General features: G+C 39.2%; 2 protein-coding genes across 3 annotated transcripts in view; one reads left to right on the forward strand and one right to left on the reverse strand.

The window, feature by feature from the left end:
- LOC104545589 (protein FAN-like) overlaps positions 1-8915 on the forward strand; it is a gene marked incomplete at its 5' end in the record, with an annotated part of 9908 nt that extends 993 nt beyond the window's left edge. The window contains 10 exon segments of the mRNA XM_010190774.1: positions 653-746; positions 2113-2171; positions 2867-2934; positions 4473-4540; positions 4774-4897; positions 5622-5705; positions 6754-6904; positions 7293-7395; positions 7485-7594; positions 8556-8915. Coding sequence (XP_010189076.1) covers positions 653-746; positions 2113-2171; positions 2867-2934; positions 4473-4540; positions 4774-4897; positions 5622-5705; positions 6754-6904; positions 7293-7395; positions 7485-7594; positions 8556-8650 — 956 coding nt within the window.
- Positions 8916-12009: 3094 nt separating this feature from the next.
- Positions 12010-23928, reverse strand: SDCBP (syndecan binding protein (syntenin)). Of its 2 annotated transcripts, none has more exons than XM_010190756.1 (8): positions 23849-23928; positions 20731-20809; positions 18402-18511; positions 17907-18065; positions 16323-16498; positions 14228-14399; positions 13579-13670; positions 12010-12730 (listed from the first exon to the last, which is right to left on the reverse strand). In XM_010190756.1, the coding sequence occupies exons 1-8, from the start codon at positions 23897-23899 to the stop codon at positions 12676-12678; spliced, it is 894 nt and encodes a 297-aa protein (XP_010189058.1). In that variant the 5' UTR covers positions 23900-23928; the 3' UTR covers positions 12010-12675. The 2 variants fall into 2 exon arrangements, with proteins under 2 accessions (XP_010189058.1, XP_010189065.1); XM_010190763.1 differs by having other exon boundaries at positions 23867-23899.
- Positions 23929-24908: the final 980 nt, after the last annotated feature.

Genomic DNA, 24908 nt, shown 5'->3' on the forward strand with positions numbered 1-24908 from the left:
AAGTTGTATATGGTGGTAATAATGTTCATATGTGTTAAATAGATGTGGTGGTATCCTGCCTAAGTCATTAACTCACAGGTCCTGGTGGGTTTGGCTTTTTTGTAGTAATTGACATCTCATTGTCTCAATTTTACTGCGTTTTTCTATCCCTTAACTTTTGCAACAGTGCAGTGAAATGAAGTTGTGACATTCCTAAAAGAATGCAATAGAATAATAAAAGCACATGCTGTATTGTAGCAGTAGGTGGCTTTCCTGGTACTTTTCCATTTGGAAATGGCATAGCAATGGAACACCAAAACATCTCTGCACAGAACTTTTTATTTGTGTTTTTTGTTGTTTTGTTGTTGGTTTTTTTCCTCCATTTTGGAAATGTATCCTGTAAAGTCTCAGGTTTAAAAGCCGTGGTTTTGGGAAAAAAATTGTATTTTTGATTGTGTTAAGCCTATGCATTCAGGAAGAGATTTGGAAAAAAGTTAGTGATCTTGTCACTCTCTACGTTAGCAAAAAATTCTTATTCCTGGAGCTCTGCATGATTTCTGTACTTTCGTATGTATGTTTGCAATTTCAGCTACCTAGTTATTTGAAATCTTGTTATTTTCTCTTTATGATAAAACTTCATTGTGACATTTTATTGCAGTTTCTCCAAATGAAGAATCATTTGAAGATTTGACAGAAGAAAGTATAACACTTGCTTGGAACAATATTGCCAAACTAAAATTAGATGAGCAATATAAAATTCACAAAGAGTAGGTACTATTCTTTTCACTTCAGTCAAAATTGTTCCATTTAATTGGGAGGGTAGGGGTATCTGCATGTCAATCTGAATGATGGGCTGGGGTTTAAGGTAAAAACTTCTCTTTGTGAAACAGCTCATTGATTTAATTACACAAGATGAATGTGAGTATAGGGTGGGTTATCAAACCAGAAGAGGTATTTGTCAGCTTGATGATTTTTTTTTTAATATTTTTGCTCTTTATACAAATCTAGAGCTAAGTTCATTATCATTTTAGCACCTGAAGGAGATACTGATTTACCCTTCTCTAAAACGGTGATAGTAGCAGGCACATGAAGACTTCCATTTGTTTAGTTCGTTATTTATAACCCCAGGAAGACCTAACTACTTTTGCATCCTATTGGATTTGAAAGGTTAAACCACCTAAGTTCAAGTACTGTACACCTCAAGCTGCTGCTGTGCAAGCAGTTTGCCAAGTCTCCAGCTATAGATTATGAGTTAATCCAGGTACCAAACTACCATTCCCATGGATTCCTGGAGAGTCGTGAGTCAGCAGGGGCACCTCAGGTGAACTTTAGGAACAATGAACAATGAACAGCAGCAGCTGGATTTCAAAGAACAGATTTTCCTTTGGCCCTACCTCTTGTACTTGTGGCTGAAGTAGTAGGAGGATTTCATATTGCTTTGAGTGCAACTACTTTTGTGGTGACAGTAACCCAATGTAGTAAAGAATCATTCTCTTGTCCAAAAAACAAGGTAATATTTGTAGTGAGTAAAGGTCTCTGTTTTCGGATTGTTAGGGTTAGGGAAATCCTGATACTGAAAACAGACTTGAATTTCAGCTTCTGAGTATTTTTTTTTTATTTTTTTAATTATTATTTTTTTAAAGACAAAAAATAGAATAAGATCAGTATAACAGAATTTTGGCTGTGCAGAATGCTTTTTACTTGTCTACATTTCTAGACTATACTGCCTTAGCCAATGTCAAATTTGAGGAGAAAAGACATGCAGGCTTTGATTCCTGAAACTTGAGGTATTCAGTATCTGCTTGTAGGCAGGTTCCTGACTCTTTTCGTAGCTAATCCCAAATTGAAAAGATTGAATGTGAAACTATTTATCCTCTCACATGGGCATGTCCTTTCTGGTGAAGATTAAGTTCTTGCATAATAATATGGGGAACTTGTACTGGTGTTTCATACTGTATCAAGGTATATTCGAGTCTCTTGGCATATAACACAACACTATAGTGCTTTTAATCTCCTTGAATGTCTTAGCTCTTATAGAGATCAAATACAGATTTCAACTATAGTCAATTTACAGTATGGTGGTTAAGTTTCAAAACCTATGAAATCACCGATCAGCTTACTTGTATTAAACAGGGCAATTACTGGAATAGCAGTCACTTGCAATGGGTCTTCTGTTTTCACTACATCCCAGGGTGAGTATTATTGCAGAGGTATTTACTAGAACCTGCAGTGTAAATGCAGGTTAATGCTTTGTGGAAAAAACAGCATGAAATTCTGAAATGTGGTTAATCCCATTAATATCTTCACTGAGAGTAAAATGAAGACATTAAATGGGATATTTCATTGAGTTTTGCTTTTTTACAGTCATGAAAGGAGTGGCCCTTATCTTCTGCCAAATGCAGGATTCTTGTTTTTACTTCATGCTCAATTCCTTCTCACTGTTTGAGGGATTTTCTGTATTCATATATGAAGGCTACTTCTATTTGGCTTTTGGATTGTTGCCTTTGCAAGTCACCTATTACAGAAATAAAGTTAAACATCTGCTTCCTGTAAATAAATAACCACATGAATTTGTCAAGTTTTAGATCACTTTGACTCAAGAATTTCATTATTATCTATATCTAGGCTTGGGAAGGTGGTAATTTCTCCCTTCAGATACCAGAGTTCTCTGAAGTTTGATGGGCATAGAGGGGAGTCCATCTGTAACTAGTGCAGAACAGGCTAGTTCCAGGCTTTAAGCTTTATAAGATGTTTCTCAGAGAGTATGAGAAACCTATAATGCTTTTCGTAGTAAGATACTTGAATATTCAAACAGGAGTAAAATTACTAGCTTCTGCAATAAAAAACAGTCCTTTTATCTTCTGTCTGTTTTGTCCATTACTCCCAGATTCAACTTTGAAGATGTTTTCCAAAGAATCAAAAACAACCCAGAGAAGTGTGTCCTTTTCAAACATGGTAAGTTGCTGTCAAAGTATAAACAAGACCATTGGGAATCTTCTTTAAGCTACTTACAGAAATGGCTCTTAGCATATATCAATGCCTTTTTTCTTCCCCTGCCTACTCAATTGTATTGTGTGTGAGTCATTTAGTGGAGAGAACTGAGACTCTGTCAGGCCTCAGGGAGACAGAGCACATTCTGCGAACATGCGAAGGGCGCATTACATGGCTGCACTTTGCTTCGGTGCTAGCTCTGTTCTGAGTTGCCCTGCTGTCCAGGGCATGAGCAAAGGAGTTGTCTTGAACAACCTTGAACTGCCACTGGGACCAGGATCACAAAGCTGAAATCCCACCCAGGTGTTCACATCCAGCATTGCCTTACAGCTCCCAAGTGGTTGGAGGCTGTGAGTCAGCTGGCAGAGGAAAACCAAGCACAGGGAGTGGGATCTATGCTGGATGATTTTGAGCCATCCTTCCTCCATGAGCAGTGATCTCAGCAACCTCTGAACAACATTTTCCCCTGGTTCTAAAACAGAACTTGCAAAGATTCTGTATTTGATTTTCTGTGCTCGAGCACTGTGGCCAGACCTGGGTCTTAGAGATTCGCTTTCAATTATCATGTTCAGAGTTTCTTATTGAGGCAAGACACCAGGATATATGAGCCTTCTCTGTACCCTCATCTGTAGGGGGAACAAAAAAACCAAATGGGTTGCCCAGACAGAAACCATAGCATACTCCAACAGGTCCCCAGGTAAGCTGCCGGTTCAAGACCCTGTGGCCTGTCATGGCACATGCTAGCAGATGCATCTAGATACAACAATTCCTGATGCTTTAGCCAAGGCAAACAGGAATGTTGCTTCTTTACACTGTATCCTAGGCCAAAAGTCAGTTTTTCAGGAAGAGGCCTTCTGTACTTTTTAAAAATTTGCAGCAATGCTGGAAGCAGTGGTTGTCTTACAGTCCGGCAGCTTACTGTTTTCTAGAACAGATCTAAACCATGACCCATAACGATACTAGTAGAAGCACTAGGCTGATTTTTTTTTTTCTTTGCTCTTTCCAGTGATGGTAATGTAACTGAGCAGCTGTGTAAAGGACGTTTCTTGTTGAGAATAGTAGGAATTAGATAGCTATATTTGTTTGAAAGAGCTGAGCTGATAAGTAGCTGTTACGGAGAACAAACATCAAAGGAAACCTTCATTTTTAGTTTCTGTTAGCTGTTGGTGTCTAGAATTAACAGCATCTTACAAGATGAAGAGCTGACCCAGTTTCTCCTAAGTGATGAATTACATACTGTGTCCTTGAAATACCAGCATTTTGAAAACGGAGATACATCAGTTTTGCATGTGTTTCTGAAATTCAGTGCTACCTTTATGTTTACCAGGGATTAAGTGTTCTTGCTGTCCTTGATTAGTGTTCGCTCATATGACACCTGTGTGTTGTGTGCGCAGAAGATTAAAATGCTTCTTGTTCTCCAAAAACATGTTAATGTACCTCTATTTGATTTGGTGTAAGAAATTGAACACTACTATATATTCTTTTTTTTTTTTTCCTTACAGGCTTTGTCATCTTGTCTAATCTTACCAGGAGATACCACTGTCATAAGTTCTTCATGGGACAATCATATGTGTGTATTTACTTTCTGTTGACTTTATTGAATTACATTGAGTGCCTTGGTCATCATGTGTATGTTTTAAATAATGATATAGGAATACATTTTTAAAACATGGTGGCTATATTTCTTTTTTTTTTTCAGTAGATTTCTGTTAGAAGCTCTAGAAGCAAAGTTACTTTCATGTACTTAGAAAAAAATATTTCAGTTTTCTGAAGACTTAATGCTTTATATCCTTTTCCTGGTAGCTATTTTTATTCTATTGCATTTGGAAGACAGCAAGACATCTTAATGGGACACGATGATGCAGTCAGTAAGATCTGTTGGTGTGATGGGCGTTTATATTCTGCATCTTGGGATTCTACTGTGAAGGTTTGTGTATGGGTTTGTTACACTTCAATAACTATTTAAAGCTAGCACTTTGTAATATTCAGCCAGCCAAATGCTTTGGAGTAGATGTACCTGTTGTACTAGAATAGTAACTTGGCTAGTATCACAGTAAGTTTATTTCCAGAATATCTTTTTTGTTTAGCTTTCTCAACTCTTGTTTCAACGCTGCAGTGTTACTTTAAAGAACTTTTATTTATTCTAGCTTACTTTAAATGTGGGGGGTTTTGAAGGCCAACTGTATTGGTTGGAGGGACTGCAGTGTTTTGTGATGTTGACTAGTGGTTCTGTTTGCTGGTGTAATAGGCTTCTAAAATGTTTAATAGTTCTGTAGCTTATGTTCTTCAGCTAGGTGGACCAGGAACTTGCTGATCTAAAGAGCATGCCTACGGTTAGGTAGGTAATTTAGAAGTTAAGAGACAGAATTTCTCAGAGCCTTCTGTGTACGGCTTTTGGGTAAGTATTCATTCAGTGTAGTGATATACCTGTGTGTAGGTAGGCTCCTGTAGGGCACCTGGAATCAGCAGTGTCACGTTTAATGTGTGGCTCTGCTTAGGGTAAACGAGTTCAAGTGCCATATGTTGTTGCCACATAGGCAAGGCTCACAGTTAACACAAGCAGCCTTCCTTGTAACGAGAGAATTCGGTACTGAAGAAACACATCCAGATAGTAATGCTTTCTTGAGCAAACTTCAATATCTGTCTTGCAGGTGTGGCATTGTGTTCCTGGAGAGACCTTGAGCAATAAAAAGCACCACTTTGAACTGCTTGCAGAGTTAGAACACGACGTTAGTGTAAGTATGTGGACAAGAGGTGTAGTATCTCAGAATGTGAAAAATCATTGCTCGTTAATATCAAAGTAAAGATGGAGTGGTAAAGTACAAGGATTGGGTTATGGGGCTTAGAGGGTGTGTTGTTTTGGGACATGTGTGCATAGGCCTTTTTTTTGGTTTGGTTTGGTTTTCTTGTTTGATGTGGCCTGTGCCAGTGTTCCCTGCTTCCTTGATTGAAAGGCCCACTGCTGGGGCCCAAAGCAACACTCTAAACAAAGGTTTCCTAATTTGCCTTGCTCAGCTTGTATGCACAAAGTTCCAGGGGGACACAGGGAGGACTGAAGGTTTTTTGTTTTCTTGTTTGTTTTTGAAAACAGACTAAGGATTTTCAAGTGTTTTCTTTGTTACAGCTTCTCCTTAATAAATCTTTGCCAAAGGCAAGCAAATGAAGAATTTGTCGGAGTTGTTTACCACTCTATAAAATATATTCCTGAATTTCACTGTAAATTTATGTAAACAAATTTGTGTGCAGTGAATCATAAAAGTGTAACTGCACACTCTTATTTATAGTCTCTAATGCCACTCTGGTAGGATATTCAGAATTACTGTGTTTTAAACCTTCTTGATAGTTTTTTAACAGGTCACAACATAGGCAAATACTGCAGCAGTTCTGGTAATATTTAAGAACTGTACCCTAGAAAATTGCAAACAACTGACAGCAAGGAAGTTCTTTAAAAGTAAAGAATTTCACCCTTAGGGGTAATGTCTTCCATTTAGATGGAGAGTATGGGTACTAAAAGTAGTCTGAAACGTCAATTTGCATTTCTGATTCTGCAAAGAAAAAACATTTTAAAATAAGTATCGTCAAAGGGACCAATCTTTTTACCTTTTATAGGTGGGATTTTTAGTAATTGTACTTTACTTAAGTATGTTGCAGAATTAAATGTAAAAGCTTTTTGTAACTAAGATACCATCTTATGGATAATGGGCTTGCTTTGTGTGTTTAAAACCTGTTTCAAGATGGTTTACCTGAAAGAATAGGAAAATCATGGGATGTTTAACTTCCTAGGTAAATACAATTAACCTTAATGCTGCAAATACTATACTGGCATCTGGAACGAAAGAGGGTACCATTAGTGTTTGGGATGTTCCTACAGCAACAGTGTTGCACCAGTTGCCATGCCATTCTGGGACTGTGTTTGACGCTGCTTTTAGTCCTGGTACGTTGGATTTCAGTATTTAATATGCACCACTGGGAGTTTCAAGGGGAATCTTATTCCTGATATCATGTAATACACCTTTGTGATTGGAGTTACTACTTTAAGGGGGATGGTGAGATGTTTGATTGACACGCATCTCCATTAGAAATAGTTTAGTAATTGTACAAGGCCATACTAGACTGTAGACCAGTGGTCTAGACTCTAAACCAATTTTATCATTGCTTGCTTAGAGACTTAATTTACAGTAAATTATCTATAAATAAGTAGGTCAGACAATGTCACACCCAATGTGCTGTATCACAGACTGCTTTGGTAACCAGAACTGAAAGGTCTAAATGTGCTTTTGTGGTGGTGTTTCTTTTGCTTGCTTTTTTTTTTTTCTGTACAGACAGCAGACATCTACTCAGCGCAGGAGAGGACTGTTGTTTTAAAGTAATAGATGTACAAACTGGAATGCTTATATCTTCTGTAACCACTGATGAGCCACAGAGGTAATTCTGAGAACATCAGATTATGAAGCTGTGTAGTTTTTCTCACTGTACAAAAGCTTGAAGTGAACTGATTTCAGACTTACTTGCAGGTGCTTCAAATGGGATGGAAATACTATCTTATCAGGCAGTCAATCTGGTGAATTACTGATTTGGGACCTCCTTGGAGGAAAAGTTATTGAAAGAATCAAAGGACATACAGGTATATGCCTGAACTATTTCTTTCTCAAATTGTACATAAGGTTCCTGTTTTCCACCTCTGTTAATATTGACAGGTTTGAGAGTCAGTGGGCTGTTCCTGATGTGTCATCTGGAACACCATACTAAAAGTAGGTCCACATGAGCCTCCTAGGAAATTTAATAACAATGGAGGAATATTGCTGTTTAGAAGACTGACCGAAGATAAATTACTTGGTATTTTTCTAATTCAAACAACATCACAAAAATCAACATTTTTCTACCTCGTAGTCCTAATAAAGTGTAGTATAGACTGTGTTGTATACTTTGTCCAAGTCTGTCCAGATTGTGAGTCTAACAGCAAAGTAAGTAAAGTTCACTAGAGAAATTGTTTTTGATGGGGATTTATAGGCTTCTTAAATGTATCTGTACGGTCTTCAGTACATTAGCTACCAAAATATGTGAAGGAGAAAAAACTATCTCAGTTTTATTCAGTTTGGTTTTTAAGGCTGCCTTCATGAGCAGTTATTTTTCACTTCCCTACTATAAGCTTGTACTCTTGCACTTGACCTGTATACGGATCATTCTGTAGCTAGAGGAAGCTTTAGAAATGGGCTTCTAGGCATGTGCTAGATGTGAATGCACTTTTAATAGGAGAAGTCCAAATAGCAGAGTGAAAAATACAACTTTCTAAAGAAACCTCCTCCCCCTATCGCCATGAACCCTTTAGCCAGTGTGCCACACTGCAACAGATGCTGTCGCTGTAGTACTCAGGAGTCGGCTGAGGCAGTGTAGCATGCGATCATTACTGTGAATAAGAACAGCCACCTAGCAGCCTGCTAAAAGTCTTCCTAGTGTATCTTGTGTCAATGCAATCCAGTCAAATGATCCTAAACTCTCCTTAAAAAGATCTTTTCTATCATCTCTCCTACCAGTTGTTTTGCATTTCGATTTACTTACTTGGTTATTTTTGTGTTTTTCCCCAGGTGCTGTAACATCCATGTGGATGAATGAACAGTGCAGCAGTGTTATTACAGGAGGGGAAGACAAACAAATCATGTTCTGGAAACTGCAATACTGAGTGCTTTTCCCTCCAGATGTTTAAATGAACTCTTTATTTTAAACCAAACCTTTTAAAGGAACTTAACTGTGTGCAATGGTGGCTGCTGAAGTTCAACCAGATAGGAAGATTTGGACTACAACTGCCTAAATACGGTGACTTCACTGAGAGCTCTTAACTTCTACAATGTATGCATTTGTTTTTCATGGACTATCATACTGAAAATGCTTGCCTAAAATTATATGAGATGAAATTAAAGACCTATTTTTCTGTAATTAAAGAGCTCTTAACTTGCAGTCATTGTTTGATTTACATAGGATATATCATAGTATGCTCTTTGAACGAGTTTCAATGAAGCATTTGCATTCTTAAGTCTTTAAGGATGCTTGCAACTTAGTGCCATGTCTCATGACAATGTGTGTAGTATCTCCTGTGTAGTATACATTTCTTCCTAGTGAAGATACAAACAATGGCAAATACTACTTTGAACACTTACTGCTAAAAGCAGCTGTTGTTCTGAGCAGTGGGCAGGCTGCTGTCTAGACTCTACATGTGGCTATCTGCAGAGGCATAAAGAACAAGAACATACTCTATATTGCTTTTTCCTATTGAAAACCAGCACTAATGTATTGGCCTGAAAAGGAAACAAAGCATAAAATTGATCCCCTACAAACAGAAAATGTAATGTGTTGATAAAAATCTTCCCTAATAGTGTGCCTGAAGTTAGTGTTATGCTGTATTACTGCTGCCTTTTATCACTTCTATTACTTTCCTTCTCTTCAGCATCTTCATGTTTTGTTTGGTGGTCTCAGCTTTTTTCAACTGAGATAATCTGAGATAGAATTTAAATACAGCATTTAAACAGATACAGTTCCTGGTTTTATCTCATCCCTTCTAGTCTTAACCCAGTGAAAAAGCAGTGCTGCACTAAGCTTACTTTCTGTAGATCTTAAGGATATGATTTGCTGCAAGGGGCTGTGCTGAAGTTAAAGATCAGAAATAGTGTTTAATTGGCTTATTACAGCAATGAGCATCAGCAGATGTGATGTTGCCCCAGTGCGACCCAAGATCAGTATTTACTTCTCTGGTATTCTCTACTGCTGGTATTAAGATGCTCTGTTAATGTGTCCATTCTTCTAAATTATGTTCAGTCAGTCCTTTATAGACACCCTGTCTTGACTTTGGACACCTGTTTCTTTAGCATTGTAGAACAACTGTTTTATGGTTAGGGACTTGTTTTTTCATTCCTTTTTTATTACACTGGATTTTAACATTTTTCAGTAAGCTAATGGCATGAAAATTCAATGAAAACTGGTGTTCAGCTGCATTACTCACTTGGCTTAGCAAGTAACTGAATTTTTATGTAATCAGTGTGTGTGTGGGAGAGGCACACGTGGCAAAAGATTAAGCTATATCATGCATGCCTGCAGTTACCAGTCTTAATGTTGCAGCAGAATGTTCGATATCTGCCCTGTTTTTTCACCTTTCATTATATACCTGTGTGGGCAAAAAAGATGGAAAATTACATTTTACACTTGCCTGAAAATGTCTTAAGTGATTCCTGGATTGTGTTAAATGCTCTTTATGTGTTGTTTTAAGGGTGTGGGTAAGCAAGCAATAATAGGCACACTACTGTATTTTTGTCCCTGACAAGGAGTTACATATAGACCAATCTCTTCTTGCAGCTTATCTCAAAGCACAGCTGTGTACTCTTAGCTGTAGCTTACTCTTAAGTGCAAGCTAGTTTGTGTGAACACAGGAGTTGCTTTGATTAATTCTTTCCCTTCTGGTTGCTATATGCTACAGCTGCAAGGAAATCACTAAATGCTTGTACTGAAGTACTACCTCTATCATTTCCAATGGATCTCTGCTGTAGTTAGAGCAATTTTGGTTTTTTTTACCTGTCTTTTTAGTTTACTTTTGAAAAAAAAAATTAGCCAGACATGTACTTAGTAGGGAATCACAAGGTTTAGGTAGCCAAACCCCATTAGTCAAGCTGTAATATGGTAATAGGTTTGCTTCAATAAGGAGTTTTAAAGCTTGAATAGGTATAGAACTGGTCCTTGCTGAATCATCTGCTCCTAAGTAACAACGGGTTAGCTGCAGAGATCAGTGTTTCAATAATACATTGTTTTGGGCACCAGGGATTTCATAGCTCAGACTCCCTTGCCAAGGCACTCAGAGCTGACTGCCGCAGGCCACATGTCCTGTGCCACAAGGCTGAATCATACCAATGCTACATGAAGTCTCCAATTACTGCCAGTAAGTGCTTGCCAGAGTGGTTCCAGAGACTTATCATTTAGTAACCAAACAACCCCATTCAAGTGGCTCCCAAGATGAATCTGATCACCATTACAGCCTGAAGGAGTGTAATAGCTTTCCCTCAGTTACCATGTCTGAGAAATGGGAAGCCACAAGACAGATTCTTCTTGACAGGCACAGCCGAGGTTACACTGCTAAACTCAGTGCTCTGAAGCTCAGTAATCCTAGACTGCACAGCTGAAACCTGGAACAGCATTAAAAGAGGAAATCACTCACCAAAACTAGCATTTAACTTCAGATCACTTAGACTTAAAGTCGTTCAGTTGAACATGCCTATGACCCAGTCTGGTACACAGACACTAGGCAGCAGAATCCCACTGAGTTTGTCGCTCATCTGCCCCACAGCAGGATGGGTAAGAGAATCAGGAGGGTAAAAGCTAGGAAAAATAAGAGTTTACTAAAAGTGAAGAGGAAGAAAAAAGAAATAGTCATGTAAAGGCAATCACTCACCACCTCCCACCAGCAGCAGCTTGATGCCCAAGTCTCCAAGCAACAGCTACTCTGGAAAGCCTCCCCATAAATTATTGCTGAGTATGATGTCAAAGCGTGGAGTTTTTTGGTCAATTTGGGTCAGCAGACCCAGCCATGTCCCCTCAGCCTCTTGGCCACCCCTGTCTTGGCGGAGACAGAGTGAGAAGCAGAGAAGACCTTGACCCTGCGCAAGTAACAATTAACTTTGCTCGGTAACAGTAAAACACTGAGGTGTTATCAACACTTTTAGTCACAAGTATCAAAGGCAGCACCATACCAGCTGCTGTGAACAAAGTTAACTCCAGCAAGCTGCAAACAGTTTCAAAATGAAATTTCAACTATGCAATTAATAGGTCTTGTGTAACAGCTTCCACACATTAAGCTGAAGATATGAAAAGTTAATCATGTCTTGTCTAAAGTATCCCACATCCACCCTTTTAAAACATTTCAACGTTATAGGCAGTGAGCTTATTTAGAAAGCTATTTTAAACTGTATTTCCCATCTTGTCTTTGTTGTTGGTTGAAACTGACTTCAACAAAACAAGCCTGGCTTAGTTCATCTTAAGTATGCACAGACACACAATATCTAAAGTTTAAGTCATTTATTTGGTTATTTCTGAATTCTTAAGAACATGGTTAAGGCGAGAGATAAGCATATTAGTTACAATTTGTATAACAAGTAATAAAAAGATTTGAGTATCTGTACACTACTTTAATATGCTTACTTACTGAATGATGCCTTTTGCTATATTCAGCTTAGCTGGCATTCTTGTGTAAACAGTATTTACTAAAACGAAAAAATTAACTAGTACTAGCCATACTACTAATACGCTATTTCAGTTCTACTCTTGCAAACAGAAAGCAGTAAAAATACTCATTTGTCTTAAACATGCAAAGCCCAGCATTGTTCTAGGTAACAACACGTAACTTTGCAAGTAATAATCTGGTTCCTGTAGTTGCAATGGCTTATAGTAGTAGTAAACTAAATAAAAGACCTACGGAGAGAAGTCATAACACAACCGGAATTTCACATTTGTCAAGCATAAGGCTACAAGTTTTACAGTTTGTGAATAAATGAGATATGTTGAACTGTAACATTCCCAGCCATTATAGATGCAAATGCTTGATGCAGCATATCTTCTCTTAGCCTCCAGAAAGGCTCAAGTGCAGAGGAGAGAAATCACTGAGTATAACAGCTCGAGTTTAGTGGAATCATCATTATCTACAGGTACACACACGTACGTGATGTGAGTTTAGACCTCAGGAACAGAGTGATCCATCAGGCTCTTCATAATGCTAGTTGCCATCCTGAAGAAAAGCAAGAGAAAAGGCAGTCAGTTTCACAAGACAACTGCAGGAGACTGCTACAGCTTCCAATCGCTGCATCTTTGTCATTGCTAGCCCTTTAATACAACTTCAAAGTTGGCCTTTTATTCCACAGTTTTTTTATAACAGACTTTGCTATAGAAAAGCTGCACCAAACTGCACACACAGAAGAGAGACCCACAGTACTCAACGTTTTTATTAGTAACTGGGCTGCATAATCACCATCTCTGAGGATATGGGCATGTGTGCAAGCAGCGGAGCATGGCAAGTGTGACGGAAGGAGAGCCGGGGAAAGGTGGCTCTTAACTGAAAACTGCTTTGGGGAGGAAAACCTCAGTTGTACCTGAAGCATTGTTAACTTCTAGCAACTTCACAAACATTTTCTGCAGGAGGGATTTGGCTGTGGGAAGCCAGTGCTGCCAGAGGATTAGGAAAAAACAAGTATATCCTGCCAAGAATCGTGTTTACGTCAGAATTAATTGCATTAGAAACAGCATTTTAGTTACAAGGTAATACTTATGTTATCCATGTACTTGAAGTTCTTGGAGACTCAATTTTAGTCAGATTATGTTTAGCAAAGGGTTTTTCAAGAGAAAAGGTAAAGAATCATCACTAACATGTGAACAGTTTAAAAAAAAAGAACCAGAAGACATCAGTCTCACTAAAACATCAGATTAACCAGATTTTGAAACTCCTCCCACCCCTTCTCCAGCCTTCATGTTAAATTTGTAATTAGGTCTTATCATGAGTATATTTTATATAACCTACAAAAAATAGTCACAGACACCCTGATTATAATTAGCACCACAGCTGCTTTGTTTTTTACCTACCTCTTTATTATATACTCATAAATACTGGAAGGCATGACGGTAATGGTCACTACGTTTCCAGCTGTTGCCAAGATGTCTGCGATCTGAGGGTCCTGTTATTAAATGAGAAGTCATATGAGCAACATCACTCAAGCTGAGTAATAAAGCAGCAGTTCAAGAGATATTTCTAGACAAAAGTTGTGCAGCTTAAGAGAGCCACAACTCTGTGCTTTGTGTATTTAACCTTCAGGGCAAATCACTGAACCTGGAATACGACTTCAGAGATGTTTGGTTATGACAAGAATCTTGCATAAACCAACTAGAGAGGGGATACAGACGTTATACACAGAATTCCTACTAGGATTTAACCCAGGGCAGGGGGATTATGTTTTGCCAGCAAAGTTAGACTGAAGATAAAAACTGTGGATCAGCCTAGCCAAGGAGAGGCAGAGAGGAAGAGAATGAGTTGCCCTGCCCACAGATACAAAACTGCAAAGAACCCTCAAAACACAGGTACCTCTCCAATCAAGTTAAGTTATCTCTCATGACTTATGATTTTATGAACATTCAACAACATTATAGTCCTTTTCCCTCTCCAAAACACCATGACTATACAATACACACACAGAGCTCACAGCTACCCACATCCACCACCTCCTGCTTGTTTTACCTTCAATCCAATGACGTTCTGGCCATTGATTTCACAGATGTTGTGCTCTGTAAGAAGTCCATTTCTTGCAGCAGAGCTGTCTTTCACTATGGAGGTTATTTTTCCATTCTTGAAGATGAATCCAACATGACCTGTGCTGTCCTTATGCATAGTAATAATACGTTCAAAGGGCCTATAAGAAGTATAAAGGCATTTAAAATGCAAAAACCTTTTCAGTCTACTAAACCACAGAAAGAACCACATGCGATTTCAGCATCTTTGACTTACAGAAGTAATTGTACTTTAAAAAGTGACTCATGCATCAATTACAATAAAAAGTAGTTGGGTTTAACTTAATTTTGTTAGTATTTGCTATTTTAATCTCTTCTTTCCAGGCTGAAGTCACATTGCATATGTAAACTTGTATATAAACCTTACATGTCTTCCCCGTTCTACACATACTTCAGCATCTGGATTAATACTAATACAAAAACCCCCATACAATATCAACCACAATAACCACCCAAGCAAACATAAATGGCCTCTCAATTTTAAATTTTGTCTACAGATGTTGCAAGGTAGATAAAGTAGTGCAGGCAGTTTTAACAACTACAGGTAGACCACAGGATTCTGGAGTCCGAGGCTTCCCCAGCAACATTTCTACTGCTTTACAGACAACAGCCCTTTAAATTGTGTCTTAAAACGCTAGTAAATCCAGGAAGGGGTTGGGGAGTTGGGCACAGAAGTGGTAGACACAGCAGGGAAAAATAGAACTAATTTTCTATTTAGCGATTTTACTTTTCAGCTCAGTCTCTTCTAAGTGGCTTAACCTGCTGAAACTAAAGGCATTGTTTTTCCAGTATGTGCTGCTAGAAGATATGCTCAAGGTCAGTTGTCTCACCATGGGTGCCATCTCTGCACCTGTGGGGGGGGAAGTAGACCCAAAACTGACCAACTAGGTATTCCATCCCACATACATCACACTCGGTATAAAGCTGAAGGATCACGAGGGTCTCGACTCTTCTGCCATCTTGGAGCTCTTCCACCTGGGACCCTTTCATCCCGCTCGATCCTGCAATGGCTGAGGTCTAAGCAGAACCCTGCTGGTTTGTCTGCCTCTGATCCTGATCCGTGTGCTCCTGCATCAGCTCCCACTGCTGCTGAGTTTGGTCTGGGACTTTTCCAGTGCCCTGCTCTGCAGAGCCTCTGGTGATGTATACGTCATTGGGGGAGGGTGGGGGGAAGATTTTTATGTTGGTTTTGTATATATATTTGTACATATCTGTATATATTTCATTATTTTTCTATCTACATTATTATCCTGTAGTATTAGTATTGTTTTACTAAATCTGTTAGTTTATTTTCCAACCCGTAAAGTCTCTCTCCCTTATTCTCTTTCCTATTCCCTTCTGGGGAGGGTAGAGGGGTTAATAGAGAGCGTCTGTCCAGGATTTAGTGGCCAGCCCAGCTCTAAACCATGACAATATTGAAAAAGCTCAGACATACACATAGTCACATCATGTATCATCTGTCTTCTTGTAGCCTACAGATCTTATGCTGAATCTGACCAATTATCACTACACACACCTAGCCATACGCTGCTCATCATCTAACATGGATTAAAAATTGGTATTGGTTCATCAAATACACTTTTAGTGACACTGGCATTAATTCATACATATGCAATGAAGTTCACATCATGCTAAAAATAAGCAGGTGAAAATTTTATACCTATTAATACAGTGAATATTTTGGTAGTCTCTTCTATTACTTTTTTTTCAGTTGGTATAAACAAAAGTCATGTTGCATCAGAAAAAGCACAGAACTCTTGAATTTGGAGATTAAGTCTGATTTGTGCTATTACTCATTTACCTTGAAAGCGTTATGCCTCGTGATGCCCAGGCGTGCACTGAAAGTTCACAATTTAATAAGTATTTTGACTGTTATTTTGACTGCTCCACACAAAAGGGAACATTGCTGAGGATATCTGGTACTGCAGCACATGGACAATCAGATTCTGTTATGCTTGCGGTGCCACTCAAGCAAGGGGAGACCCAAACCCCACAGAATTACTCGGAGATGGATAATGTGTCTCTGTATCTGCAGTCAGTTTTACCTGTCTCGAATGATCATGGAAATCCTCTCTGCAGAAGCCTGTTTCAGAACTTTATGTGCTTTATCTGAACTCCACCCTGCGCAGTTTTCACCATTGATCTGCAGCACTTGGTCCCCAAACCGCAGACCAGCGAGGGATGCTGGAGAGTTGGCCTGAACTAACTGGACAAATATACCCTACAGAAGAGAAGGGGAAATAGAAAAACATGAAGCAGATTCTACCTTGAAGGCAAAGACCAATGACAGAACACACAGCACTTTAAGGTTTCCCATTTTCTATGTTAATACCAACTAAATGGAGAAAAGGGCTTGCTAATTACCTCTCCTTAAGAGGCATTTTTGAAATGTCGGTCTGTTTCTATATGTCTTTACGAGGCTGACAGATAATTAATGCCAGAATAAAGATAGGAAGTAGGCAAATCTGTTCTGTCTAGACTTCTGTAATAACAGTAGTAGTAGTAGTAGTAGTAGTAGTAGTAGTAGTAGTAGTAATAATAATAATAATAGCACCGTAACAAAAGCCTTACTTGAAGGCTTACTTGAATTACTATTCTGAAAAACTGGATCAAAACAGTGGTAAACTTGCATATCTCCTTGTGCATTTGACTACTAATTCCTCTGCAAGACACCAGAGTCTGTATGTAGCTGGAGAAAGAGATCAGCAACGCTAGGAACAGATTTTCCCTTCCTTTGCAACCCCATTAGTTTTCAACTGTTCATCGATTATGACTTGCCATCACCTCAGGTAAAAAAGTAAGGTGTTAAAAACCTATTTCTAGTCAAAGTACCCCTAAAACTCAAGTAAAGTATAATCAAGGCAAACTGTAGATAATGCCTTGGCAGGGGAGGGTGGGAAAGGGACAGAGCAAAATTTAAGAAAACAAAACATGCTACACTAAGAAAACCCCAGCAACTCCTGGGTTAGGAGAACTATAAAAAGCACTTTAAACCTATCCAAAACCTTGAGTACAATTTTTAAAAAACATTCAGATTAAATGGCATCGCAAAAACAAAAAAGAACAAAGAGCTGCACTTTCCATGTCAAGAATCAAAAGATACTGAAACAGAGACGCTCCAGAGCACATTTAAGGATCTTGCAGTTATGTTCATGTTAAGGGAAACTCAAAAAAACCTACTCTGAAATTACATATATGTAAGATGACACTCTCAATATCTTTATTTTTCTAACCAGCAACACACCACAAGAAGCCATAAAAGAGGAGCTACTTTATGCCATGGGCACTTCTCTGCAAACTGCTGAACTCTAAGCACTGCCCAGCACTTCCACAAAGACAGAGACAAGAAGTCTTGAACTGCTAACAAGCATCAGAGCAGCTCTGCAGGGACAATTTGATGCCTTAAAGTTAAAAAAAAAGTTACAAGTATTTTTCAGCTGTTATAACACATACAGAAGTAAATCGCCGCTGTAAATTTAGATCCTAGACCAGACAACAGGATCTTAAAATTCAGATAACAGATAAGCAAGCATTATACAGAAGACAATTTTGTGACCGTACACTAACTTCACCACTGATTTAATCCAGCAGCAAGATTTCTACAGGCAAATGCAAGCTTCTATACCTACATTGTCAACAGACTTAAGGCGAAGTCCAATTTTGCCATCTTGATCTTTGCATAAAATCGTTTCACGGATGCCTTGCTTAATTTCTGCTCTGCGAATTCCAATATCATTGCCAGTCACTGGAGCTACCATGTAATTAGTAGAAGGTCGTGTTACCAGTTGCTGATTAAAACAAAATAGCCAGAAAACTTAGTTTCAACTTTAAAAAAAACACTATAGGTCAGTTTATATGAAGCGATATTAAAATAAATAAATAAATGAAATAAAAAACACCACATAAATTAAATTACACCACCAGCTCTTCCCTATCCCAACCCCAACATTGGAAATATACTGCTCAGTTTAAGACCAGAGAAAAACAGGCACTATTACCTAAAACAGTTAATTTATCAGTCAAGTATGGTACTTAAGACAAATATTACTCTACTCTTTAGAATGCCACATACGTATTTAGCCTTGATACTTTTGCTTTCTAAAAGATGCTTGACTGGTACCTACACCCTGTGGCTGAGCAGCTGCTGCCACTGGCAAGTTCCTGTGCATCTCTTCCTCATTGAGGCTGAGGCCCATATATTGAGACAGCTCTGGATACAGTCTGGGGTATAAGCCTATAGGAGAATGACAAAACAAAGCAAAAAAGGTCAATACAATTGTTGGTCTAACAGTTACTGCTGTCATATGTACAACTTCAACAAACCTTGTGCTTCTGTAGTGTACTTCATCTGAAAATTACAATGGAAGACCCACTGGAGTCAGGACTGTTATTCTAGGCCAGCTTAGAAAAGTGACTGGGCAAGCAGCACTTTTGAGACAAAGAGCTTACAGAGAACTTTTTCAGTTACTCCATTCATCCTTTATGGCACAAACAACATCAGACACATGGGCAATAAGTTCCAAAAACAATGCTGTGCTTCAGTCAAAGGTACACACGCACGCACGCACACACGCAGTCTGCTTTAGTAGTCCTAAGAAAGTAGCTGTCATTTTCTCATAGCTTCAAAATCAAGTGGGTTTAGACGTGCTTCTCAACAAGACGAAACAAACATGGTCTTTAAAATTTCCAGCAGCAGATTTCTCTACACCCAAGAGGTGCAGAGTACAGGATGTGGGAGGAAAGGAAGTCAAACTGACAGACTTGTCAGCTTTGAGCCAAACCACTCTGGAAACAAGCTTGACAGCGTCCTTGACATTCCCCAGGTAATTAACTGGTAGGATTTAACAAGTGGCAGTCAAGAGAGCCCACCTGCGGCTCAGGTTTCTAGTGCTCATTTATGGGCACACATATGAAACCTGCTACTATAAGAATCCACATTTGACCAGAAATGGAAAGTAACTTCTCTGGGAAGGAGCACAAAGGTCATTGCGAGGTGAATTCCACTTCAGTGGACGTGTTTGCATACTGCTTCACATGGCAGCTGTCCTGTCTGATCTTATTGCCAGACTGATCTGTCAGCTGGTAGTTTCACCAATACCGATTAATAACCTTTTAATGAATATTTCTTCTACGACTGTCTTTTGTTTGTGTTTTCAAGCCCCTAGGATTATACACAATTAATATTGCACAAGACCACTGCAGCTACTCAATTTTTCTCTTCAGTTCTTCATCAAAGATCCCAACACAGGATGCATCTTTGCTGGCTGTACCACTTTCTCATTCAAAACAGATACACTTCCAAAGAGCATAAAACATCCAAAAAGTTCTTAATTTCATACTCTCTTGCCTCTTCCAGGACAGAGGTATTCCCAGCAGGTTTGGCACATCCTATAGATGGTGTAGGCCTCCCTTCCTTTGGGGTATACTGAGCAATTAATCACTCTTCAACCACACACAGCTCCTAAGCCATTTGCACACAAAGTGATGTCAAAATTACATAATTTTGGCCAGTAGGCACAAAAAGTGCAGAATTCAAACTCCAGACAGCAGAAACAATGCTGCCAGGAAGTGACTGCTGAAGGAAATTTAAATCTGGTTTGCAAGGTAAGTAAGGGTCTATTCCAGCAAGGACCTACAAGAGGTGGCTTTCTGGTGAGCTACACAAACTCCCACCTTAAAAGTCATCTAAGACACACCAGCACCAAGAGACAATGGGACACAGTCTTATATCCACCGAGCTTTAATACCTGCTCCACCAGCATTCTTGACAGCCGTTCCAGCACTGCTGCTGGTCATGCTGGTTAGAGGCTTTAGGCCTTCTAGACCAAGAGTAACTTACTAGTCCAGAGCTCTGAACTCAAGCATACCTGTGCATCTTCGTGGATGCACATGTGCATGGGAGAAAAGGAGAAGAAATGGGTAAAACTCATTCAGCTTCAAGTCTGATGGATTTCCCACCAGACATTCAGTCCCAAAATCTGCTGGAAGCTTTATGTTGACAGCCTGACAAGATCAAGTCCTATCTTCCTGGGCACTCCTCTATTGACAAAGATTCATTTGTGTTTGTTCCCAAGCTCATATGGAGAAGAAAGACACTCAGACTCTAAAGCTTACAAAAACCACACTTAAATAAGGACAACCAAGTTCTTGAGGTAAGAGTTAAAAAGAGCTCAAATGGTACCAACAGCAGATCTTGCTATGTTAGGCTCACTTGGAAAAGGCTTCCAGAAGTTAGGAGAAATGTTAGTGCTTGCCACAACTTCCTTTTATAAGCAAACACTGTTTTTTGACTTCTTGGTTTGGGGCAAGTGAGGAAGGTGTTAGTCTTTCCAAAATGGTATGGTCTCACCCTTAATAAACACGATTACATATTTATGGGCATTTTTGACTGTATGGTAACTTTAGGCTTTCGTAACTGCTTTATGTAGGATACCATACAGTATGTGAGCTTACCTCCATCATGAGCAATAGGAGCAGAAGCTTCAGACAAGATTGCTGGATTAGCTGGATTTGAAGAAAAGGCAGTCTGAGCCTAAAAGCAAAGAAACTCACGTAAGTAATCTTGTACAAGAAAAATCTATGAAAGGATTACTATGCAGCCAGGAGAATAAGCATTTTCTTTTTTTACTTGTACATGCTAGTTACTATTTATCTGGAAGCTCTGAAGCCAGTCTTTTCTTTGAAATAAAGAACTTCAACCCAGTATGCTGTAGCAGTATCAGAAACAAGGCTACAGTAACAATGCAGAAAGGCTTTATTGTCAATCTGTTCTGCTTTTGTCATTAAGCAAGTTGAAGAGCACAAGAACTCCTTCAAAGACACATTCAACTTGGCTGACAAAGCTTTATAACTAAGTTTTAGGGTATGACCTTTGGCAGAGTGTTTTGTGATTACTTTTCTCAGCTGGATAGCAGCCATTTTTGTCTCTTCTCCATTTACAGACGTTACTCGTGAGTTCTGCCACAGCCTCTTAAAGGTTGCAAGTTAAGTCCCACACAGTCCAATGCTGCCAGTTTAACACCTTCTGAAAGAAATGGACCCTCTAAGATGATTTTTCTACAAAAGTTGCCACTACAGTGATCACACTAAGCTTAATTTCTGTATTGCTTACTGACTCACAAATAAAAGAGACTGTATTAAAGTAAGTCAGTTTCCTTCCTTCTCAGCTACCACTTTTTTGGCCTTGTGTAACCATGACCACTGAAAAAACACTGCCTTACAGAGGCCTGTGAAGTGTGGTGGAAATAGCTATCCCAGTAGCTTTCCTGAGGCTGAATTACTAAATGCATAGGGAAACATTATGCTAAACAGGACACATAAATCACTTAACACAACATAACGGTCGAATTACTTAATGCTTTTAAGGAAACCATGCTTAAAAATAGAAGAGTTCGTAGTCCTGTACTCTCCAGGAAGTTTTTTTTCAGAAAAGTTTCAGAGCAAGAATGACTCATTATTTTTCAAATCAGATGTATTTAGAAGAACAGCCTCCAACTGAAATGCTGGACAAAAACAACAGGTTAGAATATTTAATGTAACAAGTCTATTTGTTTAAAACAGAAGTCACTTTAATCTCCTTCACCTGTGGATACAGACTCTGTCTTTCAGTACTCTGCCCCCTTTCTCCTGAGACTGCTCTCAGATTTATTTTAAAAAACAGCATTTTTATAAGGCACTTTTTGGAAGAAGCAAATAATTTAAGCTTTACTACCAGAAGTATCAGTGGCATTTAGCAATGAGGGTATTTTACTTCCCGTCTCTCACAACCATGCTCAGCACACAGCCCATTACCCCCCCAGTTCCTACTAGAGTTGGTAGGAGCAAGGTGCTGTCACATGACGGCTGAAGGGCACTCCTGGTGATGCAATTGATGATGGCAATAAGAACACACAAGCCTCTCCACTGTAAATCTGTAACTGGGTGCTCTTTGGCTCTTCCTCTCCTCTCTCCCAACCTCATGTGAATTTTCTCATGCTCCGTCCTGCCTGACATCCCACTCGTCAAGTGGCACGACCCTGTGAAATCCTTCCTAATTTAAACTTTGGGTGGACAATCATCTGGGAGTATGACAGCAAGCATCTGTCCTGCAGGAACTGATTTCTGGAAAACTGACTTTTGAGACTGCAGTGTCACCAAGGATTACACTAGCTTAACAGAACAATCGGTTATGCTTCCTACAGAAACCTCTATAGGGTTTACTCTCAGTTGTCTGTGAAACACCACAACAGACTACAGGCACAGTCACACAAGAAACTTCTGCCCTGGTTCATAAACTCTGCTGCGTGTACAGGCAAAACAATGTGCAAGAAGAGTTCCTGCTCTATAAAAGGACAGGATATACATCAAGGTTTACAGGATTCAGCACAGAGATACCCTACCTCCATTTCTTCACTGTTTTATTCAGAGCTCACAAGAGTTAAGCAGCGGAAACACCACATATAATATTTTTAATTGTGGTATCTAAACTCTAGCCGCTGGTCATTGAAATGCTGAGGGAGCACATTCTTGGCTCTAGGCTATTCTTTTTTCAGTTCAGCATTAGGAGCATACATAAAGGACTTCGGTTAAGATAAGAACAACAGGGCAGGTTGGGCAGACACAACAAGGAGAAACCCCAGCACAGCACTCACTGCTTGAAGTGCCCAGCTCCACACATGCAAACACAGGAGAGATTGCGGCACCCCATTTTGGGACAGCATGGGAGAGGCAATATGCTCTTCTGTGTGGTTTGCTTGATTGCTTCCCCATGAGAAGGGCAAGGACAGATGCAGCAGCCACCTTAAAATGCAGCATAACTCACTGCTGTTTAAACTCAGAGGGAATTCAGTTTAAGTTTAGGAAAGAAAAATGGAAGCCAGGTAAAATGCTGAAGAAAGCAAGGAAACTCCCCGTAAAATACATTAATGTCAAGTTTCTCACAGAGTTTTATCCATTGAAGTGTTTTTCATTATTCTGTTTCACAGATTTTTTTTTCCATCCTCATCCTGTCTAATAATAAAGATAAAGATATGCCTGTACATAAAGGGTTTTTACACAAATGTGATAATCTTTAAAGTACTCAGAGAACTGGTCGCTACCATGAAATAACCAGTGGGCAAGTCTGTGACTCCAGATGACATTAAGAGAGCCAGCGTTCCTTTTTTTGCGCCCAACTGACCATGAAAGCTTTATGCCACAGGTCTGGACACTGGGAATGAGACACAGCAGGTTTATTAGTTCAGTCAGTACCTACTCATTGCATCAGAACTGACGTAGGAAAGTATGAGAAGAGACTGACCATGTTTGTCTACTTAAGATCAAGTATCTGTACTTCAAAATACCCAAACATACCAACACATTAAAGACAAATGACTACAAATGAATTTATAAAATAAAATAAATATGCCCAATAGTGATAAAATAAGCATTAATGGTATTATATCAGGCTACAAAATAGTTTATCCTTCCCCTTTTAAAGTGCAGTGGTAAACCAAACTCTCACCTACAATAAAAGTCTCCCCTTCCCTGGATTTAATATCATCAGATTTATTATTATCATCATCAAAATGTGTCTTATTAAAGCCCACCATACCTGAATAACTTTGTCCACCTTCAGATCTTCCAAGGAAGGATAGAGAGACATTTTGATGCAGTCTCACTGGGTAGAGGGAAGACAACAAAAAGAAAAGGGGAAATGAAACAAACAAGAGGGTAAACTATCAGAGATATTTACTTAGGACTACAGCTTAAAATTAAAAAAAAAAAAAAGAGAAAAAGAAAACAGACAAAGCATTAAGTGATCTGTGACCTGCAAGTAAGTCTTAGCACTACAGATACCTGGCACTGCTGATAAATTCCATTAAGACTACCCATTTAATCTATTACCAATAATAGCCTTTGTGTAATAGGCTTTCCTTAATAGACTTACTGCTGCCAAAGTTTACGTCTCAACGATGAGAAAACCTACACAGATAAAACCATTTCACAAGAAGTATTGCAAAAGCAGACTTCAGGAGCCCAGGATGCAACATTGATGAGGGTTAAGAGGAAAAATCTAATCACCCTCCTCCCAACTGGGACAGTGTTTTATACACAACTGCGGAAGTTTTCACTCTGTTACCCAAGGCATCAGAGACTTTCATCAGTTTTGATGTTCCAGTAAGAAGCCGCTGAAGAGAACCGGCTTCCTGCGTCCTGCAGCAGAAGACCATAAAGCAGCCAGACTCAGTGGCGGGTTTCAAAACACATGGAGGCTTCAGGCTGGCACTCATGTGATGTCGGGGGAGCCCTGTGACAACTTATCAGGAAGTACCAAGACAAAAAAATACCAAGGAAAAGAAAACAAGCAAAAAAAAAAAAAGGCGAAACCCACACTTCACATGATCCTCTAAGGCTGCATGCTGACACACAGCACTGCTAGAGCCGGGAAAATCCCATTTTCCAGAGCTCCTCCACTCACATTGCCACTGAGGGCAGCTGAACTTTCCAAAACCCTAATAACACATTTCACACCACCATATGGGAACAGTTTAATGAGGGGGGAGGGAGAGGGGCAGAAACAGAAGGCAACAAAATGTGATGCAGTTTTGGAAGTTATACAAGGCACTGAGAACACAGTTAATGAGGCAGCCCTAGTAAAAGCTTTCAGTTTG

The sequence above is a fragment of the Mesitornis unicolor genome, unplaced genomic scaffold, assembly GCF_000695765.1.
Source record: "Mesitornis unicolor isolate BGI_N332 unplaced genomic scaffold, ASM69576v1 scaffold26520, whole genome shotgun sequence".
In the NCBI taxonomy this organism is placed as follows: domain Eukaryota; kingdom Metazoa; phylum Chordata; class Aves; order Mesitornithiformes; family Mesitornithidae; genus Mesitornis; species Mesitornis unicolor.